The sequence below is a fragment of the Electrophorus electricus genome, chromosome 18, assembly GCF_041902795.1.
Source record: "Electrophorus electricus isolate QZ-2024a chromosome 18, ASM4190279v1, whole genome shotgun sequence".
Classification (NCBI taxonomy): Eukaryota; Metazoa; Chordata; class Actinopteri; order Gymnotiformes; family Gymnotidae; genus Electrophorus; species Electrophorus electricus.
In genome coordinates, this window is record NC_137514.1 from 10,986,454 (window position 1) to 11,010,944 (window position 24,491).

Consider the following 24,491-nt stretch of genomic DNA (forward strand, 5'->3'; position numbering starts at 1 on the left):
GACAGGGTCAGGAACTGCACTGATGTGGTTTCCGCCATATAGGTGCAACCAATACTCAGGTATTCTTTGGATGTTGAAATAGCAGTAACGAAGACAGTACCCTACCAAGGAAGAGGAGTTAAACAGTTTGAACGTGATATGACTGAAAGATGGAGATGGAATAGAGAACTGGGTGAGGTTGTTTATTGGAAATGCTTCATTGTTGTGTGTGTAAACAGAGTTCACCAAGGGAAATATACAGGAAGGACACACGGGCAGGACTGCAAACTACTGAGAGACAAAACCTAACAGGCGTTATGGTGAGATTTATTTAAATCCAAAAGGTAATACCTGAGCCTACTTAATTAAATCGTATTACTAAATACTGCTCCAACAGCCAAATGTTTAGACTGTACCTATTAATAACCTACCAGTAATATACACATGAAATTAAACAGTGTTATTACATCATAAAACTGATATGCAGTTCAAATGTGTCCGTGCGAGAACGCTGAGGAGTAGTGGTGTAACTGGAAGTGTCTGTTCAGCTAATGTCCTGTCTTCAGGTTCGTCCCACATACAAACTCATTCACTGGCTAATACTTTGATCACAAACAGTATTGTAGAAAGCAGCCCAGGAAAGAAAAGCGGCAAATCTGATCACCACTTTAATCCAAGAGAGTTGTTTAAATTAGCCTACGAATTTCTCTATAACACGAGGCATCGATTTAGACAGGGAGAGATGGCCCAGCGGGTAGAAGCCCCTTTTCAAAGCATAGGCAATCACTTATTGCATCACCAAGCTTGAATGTAAATGATAAAATTCCATATGAGACAGTCTTACTGTTAAAATCCTCTGAAAGTTGTCCTGTGTCCCACATCAGCTCCTCACGCAACATGAGTCATGAATTCCAAACTGACTTTGTTCACAGGCCCCGCCCTCAACTGTTAATACTGTTCTTGCTCATCAAGCTACCCTCCAGTTCTACCCGTGCTTTTTCAGATAGTGATGGGACTTCCGCAGATCCCTCCACGACTGCCAAAGCAGGAGTCCGGGCACGAGCACCCACACGCTGTTGAAGAAGACCAGGTAGACCCACAGGTAGAGCCAGCTGCTGGTGTTCAGGCTGGGACTTCCAATCAGCCAGTCTGGGCTGAAGGTCATCCAGCCTCCATAGAGCTCGCACACACACAGGGCGATTTGGACAAAGTGTCTGGAACAGAGAATGAGGGCTTGTACGCGTGCGAACACTCACGGGGACATGTGACAGGCTCAAAGGTCACGAAACACCAAGGCTGATTTCACAGTACGGGTGAAGTACATTGATACACAACGATAATACATGAATAAGTCAAAACATTGAACATTTTAACTGAAAAAAATATATATATAACTTAACAGATACTAAATTACACCACACTGTTCGTGTTTTACTGGATAGCCTGTAGCCCTTTCACCTGTAGTACTTGTCATTAACGATGGCGTAGATCAAAAGCAGCGCTAGGAAGCCATCCAAGACGACCGTCAGCAGTTCCACAGACACGATGGTCGGGTCCGAATGCAGCCACCGCTGGTCCGCCTTTCCGTATTCTTTCCCTAAGGACGCGTAAACCGTGTAATTGGACACCAGTTCACAAACCGTGACAAGTCTCCCGCTGTTCACCGCTAGATGTCGATCAAGGCCTTTTCAAGTCATCAATATGCGGTACTATACTTCTTCCAAATAGGGCAAGTCAAATGTATTAATACTTTACACCAAACAAACATTTAAAATGAAACGAGAGAATATAAAATCATACGTACACAGCTCGGCGAATATGTTATCAGAGGTCGCAACGGTCCCTACGAGTGACATGTATACAAATGGGCCTTCCTGTTCAACGAGACGAATCGCAGGTGAAAAATGTCCTACACCGTTCAGTAGCTTACACTGTTTTCCTGAACACAAGAGCAGGCAGATTCATGAATTACTCACTAGAGTAATATGGACAAGAGCATCGTAGAAGAGCCAGACAAGGACCAGCCTGTCGGTTGCGCAGCGCTTTCCGCCCCACACCTGCGCCAGTACGTAGCCGACGGCAAGCTGTGCGGCGCAAGCGACGAGAGACACGGCCGTAACTTTGTTAAAAAGGGCCGGTTCCGGCGCCTCGTCAGCTTCAGCCATATTTGAAAAGTACGCTCTTGCAAGCCGAAGAATGTTTTTCCATCGACGGACGAGGCCGGAACTCCTCCTCTCGTTTCCACAGTTGACGATATGGCGAGCTTGCGTCCATTGGCTCGCTATGTTCTCTCTCCACCTTTCCTCCCACCCCCTCAGCAACGTGCAAAACGACTTTTGTCGCCAAGTGCCACTGATTCAATGCTGCACTAAAACGCATGCGCATCACAGACTGCACTTCGCGACTATTCTCGACTATTCTCGCACTCCGGAACCTACTGCATCTCCGAGGTCTACAAATCAACACGCTCGGACGTCGGTTCAAAAACGCACCCAAACCAAGAACGTAGGCCCACGATGGTAACTTCCTTCTTCTGGAGTCCTGGCACCAGCTGAGACACACAGGTGTTCTCAGCTCTGGGCAGCAAACATGTCAGGACCCTGGACAGCTCCCAAGACACCCATAACATGACAGTCACCTGCAAAGCGGTGTGGATTCACACACAAGCCCCACCCTATCTTAACTAACATCCACACCGGTGGCTATATTAGTAAAAACAATGAAAAAGTAAAGAATTAATCTAAAATCATGGCATACCCTAATAAATTCAACACACACACACAGGTGAAAAGTGAAAAACGTACACTGCATCAAAAAGAGAAAATGTGTGTACTGTATTAAAAAGATGAAGCAGAAGAGCGCAATAAAGAACAGATGGCTAACAGCAAGTTTATTTTGGTTAGGATAATTGATACATAAAGCACGTCCTGAGGGGGTGAAGAGTGAAATATGCCCCCGTTACCGGGGAGGTTACCGTAATGAGTGAAAAAGGGTGAGGGTGGCTTGAACAGAACTGGAATTGTAGGTTGTTGCAGTGCATAGGAAAAAAAATGTAAATGGAGGAGAATGGATCAAGTACAAGTCAGCCAGGAGAATCAGGGTAGAATTAAATATAGAATTACTGTATAGTCCAGAGCACAGCAGAAAGCCTCATTGTGAAGTGGTTAAAAAAAGGAAAGTAAGGAGAGAAACCCAAACACTCCAGAGAAACAGAGACGACACCCAAAAAGATCCCATTTTTAAAAACACCTCCAGAAGCTAAGCGCCAACTATTAGGAAAAGGTTTGCTCTGCTTCGTCTCTGAAATGAAAAACAAAAGGCACAATGAATTTCAACTCGTTCTTTATCTTTAATATGCACAAGAGCTGAAACGTTACAGATGAGCCACCTTAAAGAGTAATTCAATGCTAAAATTTATAAAAAGTTACAAACAATCAGGGCCAAAATGCGATCTGATGCTTTTTTAGTTTTTTTTTCTTTTTTCCAGCAAGTAAAAATCTTGCAACTATCAATAAGCTTGTATCTGTTTCTGATACAAGACCAAAAAAAAAAAAAAGAAAAAAATTAAAAAGAAATCTAATTCTTTAAAGTGGCTCGGTTGTCTAGGTGTCTAGTTAAATTCATGGATTTTACACCTATGCAGGCTTTTTTGCTTCTTTTTTAAACTTTTTTTTTTTTTTTTTGTTCGTCACTAACAAATGGCTAATTCCAAAAAACGCCAGGGCTGCGATTTGTCCTCATCCTCAGTAGTCTGCAGCCATACCACAACTACATTAGTCCAAACGTCACCGTTTTGTTTCCCTATACGTCCCTTTACAAGTAAATGCACAAGGGAAAGAACCCCCAGAGAACTGTCCAGTCACAAGTGAGAAAGCCCAACTCCAACACATTATCCATTTCAGTTGTTTGCTGTTATAAAGTGAATGTTAAAAACAGTAAGACAAAAAAAAAAAACCAAACAAACCAAATACCCCATTAATAGTGAATCAGAAACAGAAGTGTCCCGACAAATGTGTATATCATGTGTGGCAGCTTTTCAATTTATACTTTACACAACAGTTTTTTTTTTTTTTGTTTTTTTTTAAGTTTGTACAGCTGTTTTGTAGCAAATAAATTTAAAGAAAAAAAAAAAACCCAAACAAAAAACAGCATTGCCGTGGATTTCCATTTTCCATTACTTTGCCTAAATCAAGCGAATGTCGCTTTCCACATACATTTAGCCAAAAAAATCTATTTATATATTGGGACTCAAAGGTGTGAATATAAGACTGAATCAAAGCTGCAAAAGTGGAAGCTCCACAATCACATAAAAGAAAAAAAGAAAATCACAGCTCAATTTCTTCAAAGTTTTTGCTCTCTGCTGATGACGCAAGCCTAAATGTGTTTCACTCAGAGAAGTCATATTCCCTTAATGGGGTGGGGGCTTGTTCTGACCAAAGAGGGTGAGAGAAAGCGAGAGAAGATGGATCAGGTCAGTAAAGCCTTTTGGGGAGTGGTCCTTGTTACGAAGAACTTTTTCCTGTGGTTATGAAGCAATATAACGGAGGACTCCAGAGTGCAGGCGGTCCTCAAACATGATAGAGTAATCCGTCGCCCCCCCCACACATGCAGATGTCCCAAAACGCTCGATAAGGATAGCGGCTCCCCACGGGATTCCGGTCGCAACTCACATCTTCGCATGTTTCACGACGATGCGTTCCGTCCACTCACTCTGCCCGTGTTCATGGTAACCGAGGAGAAACGGCACCAAACCGCTCTTGCCATGGACTCCGCAGGTTAAGTGACCTGAATGTGTGAAACGAGACATCCCAGTCCGTACGTTTATTTATTTCTGTGATTATTTTTTTCTCATTCTTTTTTTGTGTACATCATAATTTCATGATGACTTTATTAAAAAAAAAAAAAAGAGGAAGAATTGGTGCTAATTTGAGTCCTTTTTGCACACCACACATTTAAAAGAATGATTACACCCCCCCCCCCTTTTTTTTCTCGATAAAAGGCTGTTCCACAGATTAGTCCTCAACAGAATAATCCATATACATCTCAGAGAAGGGGGAGCAGGCTCAACATTGCTTAGCAGAGCAGAAGCCGGATGCCTTGAAACAGAGCGTCCGTCTAGCACGCTAGAATGAAAATCTGGTTGGGACAGCGATCTTTGTGAGCGGCATTTGCAGGAAATAAAAGAACAAAATAAATCAAAGAAAATAAAATTAACAATTCCCTGCCTTCAAATCACGGGATCGTCATTTATTTGTCTTCCATCTTCATCGTTGGCTCATTGGGTGGCTGGTAGAATGTTAGAAGTTCATAGAAATGTTCATATGACTAACGTCCTCGTGTTTGAGTATGTGCAAGTGAGTGAAAATTTAAATTAGATTTTTTTGGCAACTGCAGTGTGGAGGCCAAAAAGAGGGCCGTTTTATTTCCTTCCTCTTCTGACGAAACGTACAGGTTTCGCTCAGGCTTTGAGAGAGAGAGAGAGAGAGAGAGAGAGAGAGAGAGAGAGAGAGAGAGAGAGAGAGAGAGAGAGAGAGAGAGAGACCGTGCATGTACTTCAGTGCCCGTTTTGTTTGTAGTTTTCTCTTTAACGTTTTTTCTCGGGTTAGTGGGTTGGTGTTTGATCAGTGATGATTGGATCAAGAGGGTGGAGGCGCAGTGAAGGTGTGTCGAGCGGGCGGGCAGCAGCCAGCGGGAGATCGCGCCGGCTCCGAGTTCTGAGTTTGGCTCTTTTAGAACTTGAACTCCTTGGTTTGGAGGTTGGAGGCGGGGTCGAAGTTGAACGTGCCTCCTTGGGTGGCTTCTGGGATCAGACTTGGGTCCTCATCAATCTGGACGAACAGAGAAAGAAAGGGAAGTAGGTGAACACAGAAGGAGAAAGCGAACCATTTCAGAGCAACGCCACAAAAAGGTGCTCACGTCGTCTCCGGAAAAGTACTGATCGATGATTTCGAACGCTAGCTTGTAGATGTCCTCATTTTCGTGCTGTTGCAGGTTTTCGATTTTTTCGAGTCCTGATTGACAAACACAAGGGTAGAGTTTAGCTTCACACACCCACAAACACACCCCCCCACAACGACTGACCCCGCCCACCCAACTGTCTTTACCTCCACACTCCTCGATGATCTCCGCAATTGTGCTGGCTTCCTCGCCCGCCATGATCAGGATGTTCTTCAGGCCGTCGAGCACCACCTGCACCACCTGCGAGTCCTTCACCGACAGCAGGCTGCAGAAGGGCGGGATCACGTTCTGCTGCACCAGGTACTCCACCTGTCAATCATGACATGGACGAGTGATTGAGAAAGCAGGTCAGTAAAGACAAGATATACACTGCATTCTTATCCACTGAGCAGTCATTACAAATGAGAGAGGTGTGTGTGGTGTGTGTGTGTGGTGCGTGTATGTGTGCGTGTGCTGTTTGTGCACGTGCGTGTGGTGTGTGTGTGTGCGCACGCACACACATGCGCGCGTGTGATGCATGTGTGGTGTGTGTGTGTGGGTATGTGTGTGTGAATGTGTGTGTGTGGGGTGTGTGTATACACATGGACCTGTAATGGTGATTAGTGCGTGTTGAATATGTTTAATATTTGATTAGTGTGTGCATGTGTGAGTGTGTGTGTAGTGCATGTGTGGAGTGTGAGTGTGGTGCGTGTGTGTGTGTGAGAGTGTATTTAACAAACCTGGTCTTTCCTCCCACTTATTGTTAAGTTGCTAATAGCCCAAGCAGCCTCTTTCTGTGTGCCAAAATCACCCTGATGAAAGAAAGGAAAACGAGCAGGAAACAGACATTAGTCACACTAATCAAATATTAAACATAATCAACATAATCACCATTACAGGTCCATGTGTGTATAAGCACACACTAATCAAATATTAAACATAATCAACATAATCACCATTACAGGTCCATGTGTGTATATACACACACTAATCAAATATTAAACATAATCACCATTACAGGTCCATGTGTGTATATGCACACACTAATCAAATATTAAACACACACTAATCAAATATTAAACATAATCACCATTACAGGTCCATGTGTGTATATACACACACTAATCAAATATTAAACATAATCAACATAATCACCATTACAGGTCCATGTGTGTATATACACACACTAATCAAATATTAAACATAATCAACATAATCACCATTACAGGTCCATGTGTGTATATACACACACTAATCAAATATTAAACATAATCACCATAATCACCATTACAGGTCCATGTGTGTATATACACACACTAAACAAATATTAAACATAATCACCATTACAGGTCCATGTGTGTATATACACACACTAATCAAATATTAAACATAATCAACATAATCACCATTAAAGGTCCATGTGTGTATATACACACACTAAACAAATATTAAACATAATCAACATTACAGGTCCATGTGTGTATATGCACACACTAATCAAATATTAAACATAATCAACATAATCACCATTAAAGGTCCATGTGTGTATATACACACACTAATCAAATATTAAACATAATCACCATTACAGGTCCATGTGTGTATATGCACACACTAATCAAATATTAAACACACACTAATCAAATATTAAACATAATCACCATTACAGGTCCATGTGTGTATATACACACACTAAACAAATATTAAACATAATCACCATTACAGGTCCATGTGTGTATATACACACACTAAACAAATATTAAACATAATCACCATTACAGGTCCATGTGTGTATATGCACACACTAATCAAATATTAAACACACACTAATCAAATATTAAACATAATCACCATTAAAGGTCCATGTGTGTGTATACACACACTAAACAAATATTAAACATAATCACCATTACAGGTCCATGTGTGTATATGCACACACTAATCAAATATTAAACACACACTAATCAAATATTAAACATAATCACCATTACAGGTCCATGTGTGTATATACACACACTAAACAAATATTAAACATAATCACCATTACAGGTCCATGTGTGTATATACACACACTAAACAAATATTAAACATAATCAACATAATCACCATTACAGGTCCATGTGTGTATATACACACACTAAACAAATATTAAACATAATCACCATTACAGGTCCATGTGTGTATATGCACACACTAATCAAATATTAAACATAATCAACATAATCACCATTAAAGGTCCATGTGTGTATATACACACACTAATCAAATATTAAACATAATCACCATTACAGGTCCATGTGTGTATATGCACACACTAATCAAATATTAAACACACACTAATCAAATATTAAACATAATCACCATTACAGGTCCATGTGTGTATATACACACACTAAACAAATATTAAACATAATCACCATTACAGGTCCATGTGTGTATATACACACACTAAACAAATATTAAACATAATCAACATAATCACCATTACAGGTCCATGTGTGTATATACACACACTAAACAAATATTAAACATAATCACCATTACAGGTCCATGTGTGTATATGCACACACTAATCAAATATTAAACACACACTAATCAAATATTAAACATAATCACCATTAAAGGTCCATGTGTGTGTATACACACACTAAACAAATATTAAACATAATCAACATTACAGGTCCATGTGTGTATATGCACACACTAATCAAATATTAAACACACACTAATCAAATATTAAACATAATCACCATTACAGGTCCATGTGTGTATATACACACACTAATCAAATATTAAACATAATCAACATAATCACCATTACAGGTCCATGTGTGTATATGCACACACTAATCAAATATTAAACACACACTAATCAAATATTAAACATAATCACCATTACAGGTCCATGTGTGTATACACACACTAACCAAATAGTAAACATAATCAACATAATCACCATTACAGGTCCATGTGTGTATAAGCACACACTAATCAAATATTAAACATAATCAACATAATCACCATTACAGGTCCATGTGTGTGTATACACACACTAATAAAATATTAAACACACTACACACACTAATCATCATTACAGATCCGTTACACACACACACACACACAACATGCTGGGTGTGTGAGAGGACTACCTTACATGGTGCAGACTTTCACTACATTGGTATTGCAAAGGACAATATGGAAGCAGCAATTAACAAGTGAGCGTACTGTGCAGTTCGCGTGTTACCTTGGCCAGCTGGTGTATGATCATGGGTATGAGGCCTGCGTCTATCACAGCCTGCACCTGCTGCTGGTTGCCCGCTGTGATGTTGGATAGGAACCATACTGCCTCCTGCAGATAGATATACACACACACACACAAAGCCATTCAGGGGTGGTCCCTTATCGTGCCTCTCTTCCCTCCCACAGTGGGGTCACCAACCCCGCAAAGCACTCGCGCGACAGTTCATGTGCGAGCATCTTTCCCCAAGTTGCGATGGCTTCTTCTATAGCCGTCAAGTGTGGAGGGAAAGGGTTGCTAGAACATTTGGCTGCTTTTGGTGTTCTGGGAGGATTTCAAGTTATGAGTGCAAACCAACATTTTTTTGGTTTTTCTTACAAGACATGAACTGGTGTGTGTGTGTGTGTGTGTGTGTGTGTACCTTGTTGATCTTCTCTTTGGGGTGGCTGAGCAGGTTAGGAAAGTGGGAGAGCACGTCACAGTTCAGCACCACCTGAGTCTGCTCATCCGTCCCCGTCACAATGTTGCCCACTGCTCTGAGCGCTGCTGTCTGAGGGAGAGATTAAGAGAATAAATACATGAAGTAAAAGACACTCCAATATAAACAAGGCTGTGCCACCCTAACACAGCCAACAGGAAACGAAACCTAGTGGGGGTTTGTTACAATGAGGCTGTTTGCGCAACACCAACAGGTTCTTGCTAGTTTCCATTTTGGCTCGTACATTTGGAAGCGGCACGTCCATCTAGGAGCTCAGTCTCAGGACGTGAGGCATGTCTGCTCAGGAGATGCTGGCCTTAAGCACAACGTCCTTCAACGTCCCATGTCGCTACGGGAACATTCGCGAAGTGTTGCACAGAACATGATTTATTGTTTGTTATTGCAAAATGTGCTATGCGCAGATGAGCTCTCTACCAAATCATGGAATTTCTTATCGTGCACACACGCACACACACACATGCACACACACTCGTTGACGCTAATGTAACTCCCCTGGCTTGTCTCGGACATTACGCGGCGTTTTGTGAAGAGTCCAGTGAATCAAGCTGTTTACAGGAACTCAACAGAAAATAACTTTTGGTCAAACAAATAAAGAAAGATAGTCCTTAACCATATCACATCAGTGGTTCACCACTGCACGTTTCACATACAACAGGGCACGATGTTTGGGGCAACGTGTAACAGAACTGCACTGAAGCACATCCTGCTTATATTATGCCGAGGTATCAAATTTTGCTGACGTGGAATGATGGCTGGATTTGCATTACAGTTCCACTGTGGGCACTGCAGCAAGCCAAAGACTGATTGGTGCGTGTGCAGAGAAGTAAGACAAATCCCACCTCCTCGCAACTCTGGGGCAACTTGATCTGATGGGTGAAAATGACTGACTTCAGTCTGAAATGTGCTGACACTGATTCTTCATGCAATGTCGCTGAGTGAAAATTAGGGTTAGATTTTCACAAAAACACTTATTTAATTGCCCCCCCCCCCCCCGCGACACCCACACCTGCTCTAGTAGACACCGGTTCAGACTCAAGGAGCCTGGGAGTTCCCTAGAACACGACAGCTACGTTCCTGCGCGGGCAGATTATTTGACAGACGCGGTGAGATGGGGCAGCCAGGTTCGCATGGGGGTGCGTGCCAGCATCCCAACTAGACACACACGCACGTGCGCACGACTGAGCAAGCGGCGTCCACTATTAGCTACTCTCAGGCTGACAGACATGTAGGGAACCTTACCTGAACTTTGACCTCTTGGTGGCTGAGCAGGGGGACGAGGAAAGGGACAACACCTGAGTCTATGACCATTTGGATCTGCTCATTCCCGCCGTCTGTTAGGTAGGACAAAGCCCAGACTGTGTCTACGAGGATCTACAGGGACGAGACAGAGGAGAGAGAAAGGACCATTCTTCTAGTTAGGCGAAAGCGTAGACACAAGTGTATGCTGCGAGTCGTCACACAGAAGGGCCCGGTCTGCTTACGTTTATATCTGTGTGGTATATGAGTACGCACAGGGCAGGGAGGATCTGTGAGAGAAACGGAGAGATGTAGATTAATCTGTGTACTCCCATACACACGTCACGCGCTCCTGTAGAGCCCTCATTATTCCAGACCTTATAGGTGTAGCTGCTCTTGATGATTTCACCAACACACACACACACACACACACACACACACACACACCCAATGACTTCTCAGCAGCAGGTGATCGAATAAACACCTCTTTCATTTCGAAATGGGATGGTGTGATGGCAGTGCTGGTGTGAGATAAAGCTCAGATTAAAGTCCAAAACGAGGACAGCGGGATTACATGGCCGACGCTGCCTCCTTTTGCGGCCATGGCCTAATCCAGGGTTGTTCGTGGCAGCCCAGGCCCGCCGAGACAGGAAGAGCGGCCAGCCGGGAGCTGGATGAAGCAGGATTTCTACGGGAACACATTATCTTAAAACAGCAGGCTGGGTTAAAGGGGGATTTGAGTAGAGCCGCAGTCAGGCTGGATGGGCAGGAGTGGAGTGTAAACACATGCACGCGCGCGCTGGTGCATGTTGGCGAGGGCGTGGGAGGGTTCCAGGGTGCAGAGGGAGCCGTGAATTTATCCGCTTGTGCAGAGAAAGCACGCGCACGCACGCACGCACGCACGCACGCCCCGCCCCTCCCCCTTCACCTCCTGTACTGTCTCCATGGGAGGGGGTGGGTCCTTGTTTCGGCACAGGTTGACGATGACCCAGGTGACATTCCTCAGGAAGGTGATGGGGATGGAGGGATTAATGAAGGACAAGAGAGGTTTGACCACGCCCAGCGAGATGACGTAGTCTCGACACTGTGGGCCATCACCTGCATGGATCACACACACAAACACACGGGTGGACAGAGACACAGGCATAACGTGCATATGGGCAGACAGACCAATACAGACACACACACACACACACACACACACACACACACACACACACACACACACACACACACCGTTAATGCAGTTGTGTAATTAGATCAAGTCCACACCTAGCCTTTAAGAGTTGCGGTAGCTGAATTCAAGCTAGCTCAATTAGGACCAAACAGTCAAAGAACTTCAGAAGTGTAATGTGCGCGTTCGTCATATCCGGTTTTCTATATCTAGATGTAATTAGGTAATAAGGACGGAGAAAGGCGCCGGGTTCAGAGTAAAGGGGTCGGGGGTGTTTGCGTGTTCATTTACCAATGATGTTTCCCAGTGCCCACACGGCCTGCTCACATACGTTCTGGTGAGGGGAATGAAGCAGCCTCAAAAACAAGGGGACAGCGTCTAAACCCACCCACACACACACACACACACACACACACACACACACACACACACACACACACACACACACACACACACACACGAGAGAAGAGGCAAAAAAGGGGTCAGTGAGATGTAAAGTTCACAGTGGCGAGAGAGAACGAGAGAGATGGAGAGGAGAGAGTGGGGGGGGGGGGTGTTGTTACTTACTGGATTTGACCACAGCCTGTGTTTGCGCCGAAGTCCCAGACGCGATGTTGGTCAAAGCCCAGGCAGCCTCGAACTGCAGTGAGGGGCTGTGGACAGATCCAAGGAGGGGTGGAGGGTGCGCAGGGTCAATAAATGATGGACTGCGCATCCTCCATCACAGCTGCCATTTAGACAAACCGAGTCCGCGTCACATAGCAAAAAAACCCACAGTGAAGGGGCAAAGATTCGACTCCCCTGGGCCACTGCGAACGAAGGGGCAGCGATCCTTCCCTGCTAGGAAAGAGTCGCTTTTAATTCTGAGCTGGTGACTGAATCAAGCCAAGCGAAATTTCTACTTTTTTTTTTTGCGTGCTCTCTCCCTCTCGCCCTCATTCTCTCTAGGTGAAAGAGAGAGAGAGAGAGAGAGAGAGAGAGAGAGAGCGAGAGAGAGAGAGAAACAGCAGAAACAAACCTGTCCTCTTTAAAAATGGCAGACTCGATGCAATTACCAGAGGGCCCCCCCCATCACAAACCCTCCATCACTGTAGAGCAGCGTGCTTACTGAGCTCGCATTGAGAAAGAGAGGGGGGGGGGGGGGAAAGAAAAAGCCTGACAGCTGGCACTTCAGAATCTCGGTCTTGCTCCAGTTTCTCTCTCCTCCTTCTATCCACCCATCCATCCATCATATTCTCTCTCTCTCTCTCTCACACACACACACACACACACTCACACTCACAGACACACACACTCACAGACACACACACTCTGTCTGGCTCCGCCTCCTGACCACAAACAGGCTACAGCTCCCTTTGCATTCTGGAGAAGAGAAGTGTCGTGTGTTGCCCCAAACCACCCTGTCCGCTTTTAGCGATGCCATCTCTCGCTCTCTCCCTTCCATGTCTGTGCATAATACAGTGTCAGGCTGGGGTGCGTGTATGGATGGGGGGGGGGCTCACTTGTCATCCCTCTCCAGACATTTGACAAGGATAGGCAGGATCCCAGATTTGATCAAGTCGTCGATGGGGGGGTTTCTGTCACTGGATAGTAGTTTTCTGCACAGACACATGAGAGAGGGATTCAGCCACAACGGCCTGCTAGTGCAAGTCACACAACACACAGCCTCTGAACACATGCAAATTCATGGAATGACGATTCATTAAATAGTATGCACCACACAAGAGAGACACACACACACACGGTCTCTCTCACCTGGCCGCTTGTACAGCACTGAGCTGTACTACTGCATTGTCACTGGTGGCGTTCTAAAAGAGAGAAAGGGAGACATCACACAAAAGGGAGAGAGAGAGAGAGAGAGAGAGAGAGAGAAACAGAACAAGACTTGGAACAGAAGTGACTGTGCTCGCCACTCTCACTGAGCCGCGTGTGCGCTCGCCACAACTCTCTTGAATTTATTAACCATTATCTCATCTTTTGCCACCCAACCATCACCAAGCGCACGCACACACACACACACACACACACACACACACACACACACACACACACAAACCCTTACCTGTAAGATGGCGTCTAGTGTTACGTTTTGCTAGAAGAAAAAAGAAAAGGAAAAAAAAAAAAAAAAAACAGAGAAAAGGAAGAAGTCTTGTTATTTTAAGGCGGGTCTCAGGCATGCAAGCACACGACATCTGCCGCGCTTAGACTAACATACAGGGTGATCCGTCATGGGGCAAGGGCCTGAGTCTGCTGGGGACAGGGAGAGGAACAGCACGAGGGTGGAGGGATGGAGGGATGGAGGGAGGGATTACTGCTGGACGGTGGGGTGGGGGCGCACAGACCGGTCCTTACCCCCTTGAAGTCGGCGTCTACGTCTGAGTCCTCGAGACTTTCATCTTGAGGAACGTTGCGTTTCTTTAGTAGGTGCTCGTCTCTCTTGTTCTGCGGGTGAGAGAGACGCCCAACGGTGGTGAGACAATTTGGGATCAGAGGCCCGCAGTCACTCAAACCAGTGGGAAGCATCTCTCTCTCTCTCTAGCTCTCTCTCTCTCTCTAGCTCTCTCTCTCTCTCTAGCTCTCTCTCTAGCTCTCTCTCTCTCTCTCTAGCTCTCTCTCTCTCTCTCTCTCTAGCTAGCATGAGTGAGATCTGGTACTGGTATACAATGTCCTCCTCACAGCCCTTCCTCAAATAGCCCATCCTTTTTTGCAAGACTCAACAATCATTGGCATATTAAAAAAAAATAAATGCACACGCACGGTGACGCCTTTTCGTCCTGCGGCGCAACTCCGACGTCATACTTTTCTGAAGGCTGGCTCACGGGAACCCGACTGCACTGGACAACACCAGAATGTACGATGACCTTAGCCGCTCACGTCAGACCAAAGAGACTGACGTACGGAGCTATGCAGCCCCATCAAACGCTGCGGCAAAAGCTCTTATGAGGGAGACATTCTTACGGGCGTGGACGAAACTTTGGCACGACTTACTGTACAGAATCGTGCTTATAAAATTTCAATGGTTCTTAGTCGGACCAAACCGCCGTTGTGTCTGTGCACACGGTATGTACCAGAGGGGTGCTGAATGAAAGCAGACACAGGTGAACGGGTCTCAAACCACTGGACTAAACTTACTCGACTTCACTGTTTATTCCTGGAGTTCTTTCAAAGTGTGACTGTATCTGCTGAATGCTCTGATGCAACTGCTGCTGGGAAGATGAGGAATGTGCTGGATTCATTCCAGGCACAGACGGAAACTGCTGCCTCACCAAGATCTGTTCGGCACTGGGGCGGGAGCTGCGTAAAATCCTGCTCCCTGCGAAAATGTGCCCCGGCAGCGATTACTCTTAACGGGGCAGGCGCCGGACATGGACAGCCCCGTGGAGCGGGGTCAACGGGTCAACGGGGCGGATGCCGTGCTCTCCAACGTCCCCTTTCGTCCAGACCGACAGGGGCCGGGCGCGTGCTGCCGGTTCGCTGCTCTTCCCCGTGACGCTGCAAGCCTGCTCCTGGCAGGGTCAGGAAGCCCCGAAGACACCAGCATCACTCTTCCTGGGTCCGGTCCAAGAGGAGAGGAAAGCCCTCATCACAGCGTTCCCTCCTGGATCACCACATTGTGTGTGTGTGTGTGTGTGTGTGTGTGTGAGAGAGAGAGAGAGAAAGTGACCCACATACCACCAGACCAAGACAACTCTCTAGTGGCAACAGTAGCCAAGATATAGAGGCCCAGGCTGAGACCAATATAAAGAAGAGAGCAAATCTTAATGCAATTCAGAACAATGACCAGCTGCACGTCCCATAAAAACAGTTAAAAAAAATAAAAAATAAAAAAATAAAATAAAATCATTGAGTCTGCAAACAGCAACCATTAGTCACACTGCCAAACTAAAACTGCATAGTAACAAGGCGCTGAATGGCCCGTAATTAGTCCATTACGCAATATTATTTATTGTTTACAAATTGATTTTCTCCTGCGCTTTCAGCTTATTAAAAAACAAGGAAACAAAAAAACCTGCATTTATTTATGCTGCATTTTTCAGTCTTCAGATATGTCCCTACTGTATCGTGCCTGCTCCAACTTGCTAGCAAATCTCAGAAATGCTAAATATTGCGATGTACCATGTTTTGAAGTACATGTTCACCACATCACCGCACCGTATTGCAACGTGTCTCTTCACATTCCAATACATTTAAATACTGAAGACCGAAAGAAAAACAATCTAGCAAAAACAAAATCAATTTAAGACGCATTAATTTGCATCTTAAACACTACTGTCAGATCACCCAAGGAGATAGCTAGCTTGCGTGTGTGCAAGTCTTTGTAGCTGGTGATGAGTGGTCCAGCTTTCAGAAACCCGACAAGTTATTAAAACAGCAGAATATTATTCTATGCGGTTCTAAAAACGCCCAAGAATCTGTCAAATATGAGTTTAGTAGCAATTTTGCTAACTGCCTCTACTGTACACGAAACAAAAGCGTGACTTTCACCCTCAAAGTTTTAACTCTCGGCCGCGCTAGTCTGATCCTCGTATGGCTGACACGTTAACGCTGGAGCAACGTCGGCACGAGTACAAAAATACTGAGCGCGCTCCAGCGAGCAAGGCATGCTGGCAACGACGCAACATGACGATACACGTTCTGCGCGGCTTTGACGTCACAATGCCGCGGAAGGCTCCCGTGTGACAAGGCGTCGCGTTCTAGTCTCCGGACCCCCCCACCCACTGCTTCGCGCAGGCGCGGTGGACGCGAGGAAGCGGACGGACTCCGCGCTTTCCTGTTGGCCGGTGACTCGTTGTTAAGCAAGCCGGACCGGCGGACTTGAAAGGGAAACGACAAAGCAGCAAACCAGGGTTTCTTTAGGGCAACATATGGGCTTGCCTTACTTCTTCATATGCCTGAACTCTCTCTCACATTAATTCCTGAAACTAATCCTGACAGAAACATGTCGGCTTCTGGGCTGGCACGTTAATGTAATAACTCACTCAATTTTTTTTTTTAAAGAAAAGCACTTAAAAAAAGAAGAAGAGAAAGGTACACATAATTTGCAGAATCGTCTAGTGCTAACTTGTCCGGCACCAGCTTCCGTTAATCGTTAGCAGCGTTAGCATCCCGCGGTGAAACCCAACCCTGATCCCTGCCTAGAAGGGAAATGGGTCAGGCAGCACTACTGCCTGCTGACAGCGCTAGCAAGTATGGGCGCTTTACCACAGCCTAGTTTGCCTTGTATTCCGCACACTTCAGTGCCTGCGAATCCCACCCAGAATTCACGGCGAAGACTAGCGACACCCAGCCCCTCCCCGCCGGTTCTCTTCAAAGAGACCATGGCAACCGTGAGGTCCCAACACGAAGGCTGGGGTATGTAGACCCAGTACTGCTGAGGCCTATACTCAGCAGAGCAGCTCCAGCTCCGTTTCTTTCCCTCTTTGCGCTCCGTTACCCCCACCCCTCACCCCCCACCCCGGTCACTCTGTAATGCCAGCTCTCCCTGGCACCAGGACCACGGCTCCCGACCCCATCACGCGTTCCGGAGCGAGAGCCACATGACTGAGATTTGGAATGGCAGCCACAAGAGATCGAAGGTCAAAGGGGTATTGCGGGTGGGGCTTAAATCTGCATCAAATCAGTGCTCTCAACTGCATCATCACCCAATGGGAAGGGAGACTGTTGACGAAAGCCCCACTATTGGAGATCGGAGCTGGAATAAAATGTTCAGCAATCTGTTTATTCAACTCATGAGAGTTAATGACAGCATAATTAAATCCAAGCCACATTCAAAATGACACAAAAGTAAGAATAATTGACAGTTGGTAGTATGTAATCTTTATCAAAGGATCCTTAAGTACTCCAGCAGAAGAGTGCAGTCTTTTGGGGCCTACCACAAACGTAACAAAGCAATCTCTCCTTGTTCACGTCTTCTCTGGAGGCTGGAGCCACTAAAGCGCATATTTAAAAACTAGTTTAAAAAGCTAGTTTAAATTTACCCAAGAAAGCTAACGGAACGAATGCTAAGGAGATCCTGTAAGAATGCGAAAATTGAACTTCTGTTACTTTTACAATTTATCCCTGAGGGGCAAGAGAAAGCTAAGGCACAAAGCACTAGTGAATGAGGATTTAATACCATTTTGTAAGAATTTTTAAAATGTGAACTGAAGCTGTTAACTAAATAAATAAACCAACAAATTGAACAGATGAATGAATCAGTTAAGTAGGATAACTAGCAAGAAAAAAACATTTCCAAGTCCTCTGAGGTTTTTTCCATAGCAATCTATTTAAAATGTTTCTTACTCATTTCACATAAATCTAGAACATAACTGCCTGAGGATGCCCAAACTGAGAGTTATCCAGGAATCCAGCCCTGCTGGATATTCCCCGAGCTGCCATCACAAACCCCTATATGTAAACAGATGTACCACAGGCCCTAAGCTTGGGGCACTGATATCAGGGGCCAATGCTTCAGAACCACTGAAACCCATTCAAATAGGCTCACTTTGGTTACATGCTTTTGTTGTGAGTGTATTGTAATGCTGGAAGTGTTACAACTCCTGGGAGAACTGGATTAAGAGTGTGCGGGCACGCACACATCACACACAAATACACACACAGTCTTTGGTAATGTTGAGAGCATGGTGGAACCCCGAGAGGACTGTATTAAGCTTGGATTAAAGTGTCCTCTGTGGCCTCTACTCTGTTGCTTGTAGTACTGCACCCACACACGCATGCGCACAATTTTTACCCAATTGCATTGCAGCTGCACTGCATCACATTTTCTGTGATTTGCTTTAGGCCCTAATGAAAAAAACAACAACCAAAGACTGTACTTCGGACATGAATCAGACTGCTTAATTAAACTACCCAATTAAACACACACACAGAACCTAAATGAGTGGCAAGTAATAGCTAACATGCATCACTACAAAAATGAATCATGAATTGTCATTATTTATTCATTATGCAGTGTGTACATGCAAGATGCAGATGAGAGACTTATGAGAGATTTACAAGAGACTGTGTCAACGAGGGACGAATCCTTACGATCAATTTTACCTTCAGAATAATTACCCAGTCACTTCCATTACATCATCAGAGGGGGACTATAGTGTGCCCTACATTTACCGCCAGCCAGAAAACATCCCAGACCTTTGCTGTTCTCCAGCATGCAGATGTATAAAGATATAAAATCTACTTACTGAAGTGTGAGGTGCACAACCTGATCCTTGATTAAGTAAGAAGGCACTTTCTGTTATCTCCGTGTTCTACTACCCCCCTCTGTATGATGACATCCCTTTTTTATCATTTCAAAAACACAAACAGCATTTGTTTAAGGAGCCAAATCTCTCACTTACCTTTCTCAGTTCAACTGTTACCTCGTTGCGGTGTCTTCGCATAGTCTGGAAGAGAGGAAGGGGGAGGTGAGAAAGGTCAACACTTCTGCTAATTAAAGAAACACACACCAAAAAACCCTGAACCCATAACCATATTATGTTTCAGAAATGAAAACGCCAAAGCTTTACAGTCAAATCAATGCAAAAGTGAGCGCTGCTGATCTCAGATCAGTGTTGTCGGCCCCCCCAACAGGGTTTTAAGAGCACAGGCCGAGGGCGGGGCGGAGGCGTGTAATAATGGATGAGGTGTAATGGTGCATCCACAATGAGAGACAAATGCTAGCCACAGTCTGGCCACTACAGAACAAAAGAGGCAACTGGCCTTGGTAGCCATAGCGACAGGAGAAAGCCCCAGCTGTCACTCACTAGCACAGAGAAGGTTCCTTTTAACCCAGCACGCGGTGGGGAGATTCGGCCGGAAATGGTCAAAACAATCGATGACCCCGGCGCCTGACGGACGGGCCATGGCCCAGCGCCTCGCAACTCAATTGAAGCTCTTTTTTCAAGATACTGTTATACCGTCGTGGTGAGGGCTCATGTCTGACAAGTGACGAGCCAAGACGGCCCACGTCAGCCATGTTTATGTGGAATTCAAAGTTTAAACCTTGCACCGCGTTTCAGATGCAGGCCATATTGGGATATGATTTCCGTTCGCGCTTCCAATCAAGATGCAATGCCAGGGTGACAAGATGAGATCTGCTCGTGTCAAAAGCACACGCGCCATTTCTGTTCTATTTCCTATTCCAAATGTGGCTTCTCGCCGTGTACTACCAGTTTATTACACGGTGTCAAATATTGGAAGAAGCCGTTTAAATTAAGTAACAAAAAGTGGGCATCAGCAGAGAAGGCTTTGTCTTGTTTACGTAATTGTATGCAGATATTGAAAATGCATTGGTGTTTACACTTGTATTAAATGTGGTCGAGAACCTTCTCTGATCAACTCAATGTGGTTTTAGTGACCTGATCATTGTTGGATTACAATGCGTCCTGGAAGTGTTTACACTGGGTTTTCTATGCGGCCAAATTAAACTGGAACATGAGCCCATATCCAAAAACACACGTTAATGCAAGGTGTAAACAACCTGTTAGTCAGACATGCCTGAAAACTAAACGAGGCACAGGGCTGTGGGAGGGCTGTGTGGGGGCGGGGGTGGGGGCAATTCAGTGGGGGCAGGTTGACTCTGGAAATATATCCACGGGCAAACACTCAGATTCCACACGTTGTGAAATGGATGGGGGCGGCCATTTTCTGGTTGGGGGTAGGGGCAACGGAGGGGATCGGATTTGGTCTTATGACTAGGCATCTTAGTTCAAATTACAAGCGTGAAGTGCCAACACTTGCTTAAGCAATCCAAAAGCTTTGGGAGCACAGATTTAGGCTAGTGATGGTGACTGCACTTCTGTATAGATGTTCCATTTCATCAGCTTTGTCTTTGGCACCATGACTAGACCTTTGAATCTGAATACATCATACAAATGTTGATAGCAGCACTGTCATATGAAATCCATATTCTAGAATAACTGATTTGCTGGGATATTGCCATCCCTCATAGCAGGTGCTTCACCTAAGCAAAATTGTTAAACAGTATTATTATTGATTGGCACAAATTTAGTTTAAAGACTGCCTTAGCAGCTCATAGTTGTGACCATCAGATAGTGGGCCCTTACAGTCATATACCCACAAAATAAAAAAACTAAAAGGACAGATTGACTGACATTTTCATTGTCTCCAAACTTCTATGGCACTACGTGATTGCGCCCCCCCCCCAAAGGAGAGAAGGGAAGATGAGCAACAGCATGCTACACTGGCAGAGGAAAGAAAGTAGCAGAGTAGCCCTGTTGCTCAAACACCTTACATTACGTTAGGAATTCCACTCCCAGGTCATGCGAAGCAGTAAAATCAATAGGGTAGGGAAAGGGAGGATGCATCGCTTGCCTCCAGCCAACGAGAATCTGCCAAGAACATCCTTGGGCTCCGAACCAGCAATCGGCCCTTTTATTCAACCCTGACTATAGCCTACAACATGGCGACGTCCTGCACAGCAGTGCCCTTGTTGGTTAACCATCAGGTTTAGAACTCACCAACCCTGACCCTCCAGAACCAGAAGTGAGCATCCCTGGACTACAGCTGTTAACAATTAGTAGACCAGGGTCCCCTCAAAAAAAGACTCACCATTAGGTCAACAGAATCAGATTAATACATTCACGACATGCGTGAACCCTTAGTACAGGCCTACGCGGTGTTGTATAAAAGAAGAGTGTGTAATTAGTGTATAAGATTCACTTTGTCTGTGTGTGTGTGTATTTGTGATGAGTCACAGTATGCTGAAATCAGGGCAGAGCAGTAGGGAAACACTACATGAGCCAGAGGCCTGAAGCTTGACTAGTGACTTGACAGCTTGGCACTGCAGAGACTAACATAATGACACAGTGTGTGTGTGTGTGTGTGTGTGTGTGCGTGCGTGTGCGTGTGTGTGTGCAGCAATGAGAGAGCTCTAGTGCTAAACTAACCTAAACCACCGTAAGGTTTAACCTAAACGATCAATAAAGTTGATCTGTGGCTCAAGCCTTTACTAGCCAAGCTTTCCACAAAGAATCCATGACTAGAAAAGTGACAGCACAGCAGTTACAGAGTAACATGTTTAAGGGGATTTGCAGCTCTTATTATTATTGGGAAAGTCTGGGTTATTCTTCTGAAAATCAGTTGGCGGGGTGGAACAAAGACATGGTCACCAGCAAAAAACTGCCTAATTCGCGGAAAAACTAAACAGGTTTGGGTAACGGCGCTCTGCGCGGGAGGTCAAATACACCGGCTCTCTGGTCCGCCTGCCCCAAAATCAGCCTGTATTGGCCAAAACCTCAGAAGTGATAGCCATGCCTATAACTCAATGTTTCTCTTTGACTTCTAAATAGAAGGGAACAAATATTACATCTAACCATTTGAGTAGGCCTTGAGGAAGTAGAACTCTCTCTTTGCAAATCTTGTTCATTTATGGGGGAACTACAAAGCATTAACATATAAGGGTCTAAAAAAGCCTTTCTAGACAGGAATCAGCAACCAACTTCACTTGGTCAACCTCTGTAATGCCAAACTCCAGACAGCTGATAAAGATAGCCCCGAACCTACATATGCCAATACACCCAACTTGAGGCCCGTTTTGTGGATCAGTGACATGCCACTCTGTACACTAGCCATAGCTCTTCCTCCTACTACACAAATCAAATAATGCCAAAAAGTGACTGAGTAATTCCACAGTTCCTCCTCCAAGTCAAGCCTGGCCTATGTGTACTGCCGTTTGTTCTCTGGGTGACCGAACATGAACGCTGAAATGACACTTATTTAAAATTCCTGGAATTGTTGAAAACCAGTGGTGATCACTACGGCCAACAACTTCAGCCATGTTAACACCAGCCTGAACTTTTCCAAACAACTAGCTAGTCGCGACTGCTTGTAGTGGGACTATCATTTGGAATATTCAAACTAAACAACCGATTTCAGATAATAATGAAATTGTTTTTTTGCTCAAAAAACGAAAGCACCGCGACGACTTAAATGGGTTTTGACGTACACGGAACACTTCACTCACCAGAGCTCCTTTCTGCACGTACACTACATATGTACGTACAAAGTCATAGCATAGAAAAGCACTATGAAGCTGAATTTTAAAAATAGTCGCCGATGCACAACACATTTGTTATTGTCGTACTCTTCTAGAAAAAATATATATAATCGGTCTTAATATCTAAGGATACGTTTTAAAGTTGAATACCGTGGCCACACACACACAACGTGCATCAGGCAACCAGAAGTTAGGACTTATTGACGATGACCGCGACCTGTCCCTATAGTCGGTTTGATGTTAGCCGTTAGAAAGAAAATGTAACACCACGAAGCATAGAAACACCTTAAGGCAAAACACCACAAAGCAAAGAAATACCTTAAGGCAAAAGTACAGCACAGATTTAGGCCCCATTTGTAATTATCGAGGTTTGCTAGCCAACGGTGTCAGCAAAAGCAAGACTGTCTTCGGTGACATACAGCTAACGTTTCTAAGTAAATGCGCTTTCTCCGAGCTGCATGCTTTAATGTGTTTGTGCTTAAAAGACAGCAGCTAGCCAAACCTCATCTATTACAACAGATCGAAAAAGGTCGCGTTAGACCAGCTGTTGATGAATAACCTAGCTTTATTAGACAGTTAGCTTAGCCAAGCTAGCTAGCCAGTCGACTAACTAACGTTAACACCGGCACAAAAGCAAGTGTTCGCTCGTAGTCACCATCCGCCGCATATGGCCGTTTCAGAGCAATTTATATCTCACTAAACCACCCCAACAAGATATGTGTACAACCCGAGCTATGAAAAACACTTCTGCTTTATTTCAAGTGGTGTTAAAATTAACTAAATAGCTAGCTGGTTCGTGATAACGAGCTTGCTATAGCTGTCTTGGCTAACTCATTCGTTATCGTCGGTCACCACAAACAGCCCGGCCAAAAAGAAAGTCATATAATATAAAAGTCATATAACAGTTTATTTTCTTATAACCAACGATATCACATAACAGACAACTGGCAAGTATTTAAGAAATAGGTGTGATTAAATAGGCCTTTTTGTAGGCCGCGCCTGCTCCGCATGTGATGGTGGCAGCAGCAGCTGCTGGTGGTGGTGGTGGTGGTGGAGGAGGGTGTTCCGGATTCAAGCTTTAATCAAATCCTACTCGCATCCGACACGAAACGACCGCAAATCGCATCAAACATCGCGCAAAGCCGCCCCGCGACGGGGCAAAAAAGGTTCGTCCAGCTGGCTCGACATGACTCCAACCCACCTCGACATCTCGTCCCTTGTTTTTAAAGCTCTTAATGCGATGGTTTTCCAAGCCGGCGTTTTCGGCCATGGCTGTGTTCTCTCTCTGTAGTCCGACGTACGGAGCTCCTACGAGGGGAAGTAGACGGTCCAACCGTAGAACCGAGTGGTTGGGGCAACAGAACGTGACAGAACGTGGTGGGGCAGGAACGGAGGACCCGGGGGGAGGAGCCAACAGCAAGGGGCGGAG

At 45.0% G+C, this 24,491-nt stretch overlaps 2 protein-coding genes across 2 annotated transcripts; both read right to left on the reverse strand.

Moving 5' to 3' along the window:
- Positions 1 to 161: 161 nt before the first annotated feature.
- On the reverse strand, positions 162 to 2,370 carry ebpl (EBP like). Its single transcript, XM_027010141.3, has 4 exons — positions 1,956 to 2,370; positions 1,784 to 1,853; positions 1,438 to 1,576; positions 162 to 1,193 (listed from the first exon to the last, which is right to left on the reverse strand). Exons 1-4 carry the CDS (start codon positions 2,142 to 2,144, stop codon positions 965 to 967), a joined length of 627 nt encoding a protein of 208 aa, XP_026865942.2. The 5' UTR covers positions 2,145 to 2,370; the 3' UTR covers positions 162 to 964.
- Positions 2,371 to 2,843: 473 nt separating this feature from the next.
- On the reverse strand, positions 2,844 to 24,455 carry kpna3 (karyopherin alpha 3 (importin alpha 4)). Its single transcript, XM_027010145.3, has 17 exons — positions 24,264 to 24,455; positions 19,404 to 19,448; positions 14,416 to 14,505; positions 14,126 to 14,155; positions 13,819 to 13,871; positions 13,566 to 13,661; positions 12,631 to 12,716; positions 12,355 to 12,441; positions 11,818 to 11,987; positions 11,135 to 11,179; positions 10,893 to 11,024; positions 9,576 to 9,704; positions 9,161 to 9,265; positions 6,657 to 6,728; positions 6,084 to 6,246; positions 5,896 to 5,990; positions 2,844 to 5,807 (listed from the first exon to the last, which is right to left on the reverse strand). Exons 1-17 carry the CDS (start codon positions 24,330 to 24,332, stop codon positions 5,709 to 5,711), a joined length of 1,566 nt encoding a protein of 521 aa, XP_026865946.1. The 5' UTR covers positions 24,333 to 24,455; the 3' UTR covers positions 2,844 to 5,708.
- Positions 24,456 to 24,491: the final 36 nt, after the last annotated feature.

Excerpts from the sequence above, each read along its gene's own strand:
- ebpl (XM_027010141.3), bottom strand. The coding sequence starts at position 2,144 with ATGGCTGAAGCTGACGAGGCGCCGGAACCGGCCCTTTTTAACAAAGTT. Across the intron at positions 1,854-1,955 it reads CTCTTGTCCATATTACTCTA|GAAGGCCCATTTGTATACAT; the intron begins GTGAGTAATTCA and ends CTCGTTGAACAG. Across the intron at positions 1,194-1,437 it reads GTTAATGACAAGTACTACAG|ACACTTTGTCCAAATCGCCC; the intron begins GTGAAAGGGCTA and ends TCTCTGTTCCAG.
- kpna3 (XM_027010145.3), bottom strand. The coding sequence starts at position 24,332 with ATGGCCGAAAACGCCGGCTTGGAAAACCATCGCATTAAGAGCTTTAAA. Across the intron at positions 14,156-14,415 it reads TAGACGCCGACTTCAAGGGG|CAAAACGTAACACTAGACGC; the intron begins GTAAGGACCGGT and ends TTTTTCTTCTAG. Across the intron at positions 12,442-12,630 it reads ACAGGCTGTGGTCAAATCCA|ACGCTGTCCCCTTGTTTTTG; the intron begins GTAAGTAACAAC and ends GGGTGGGTTTAG.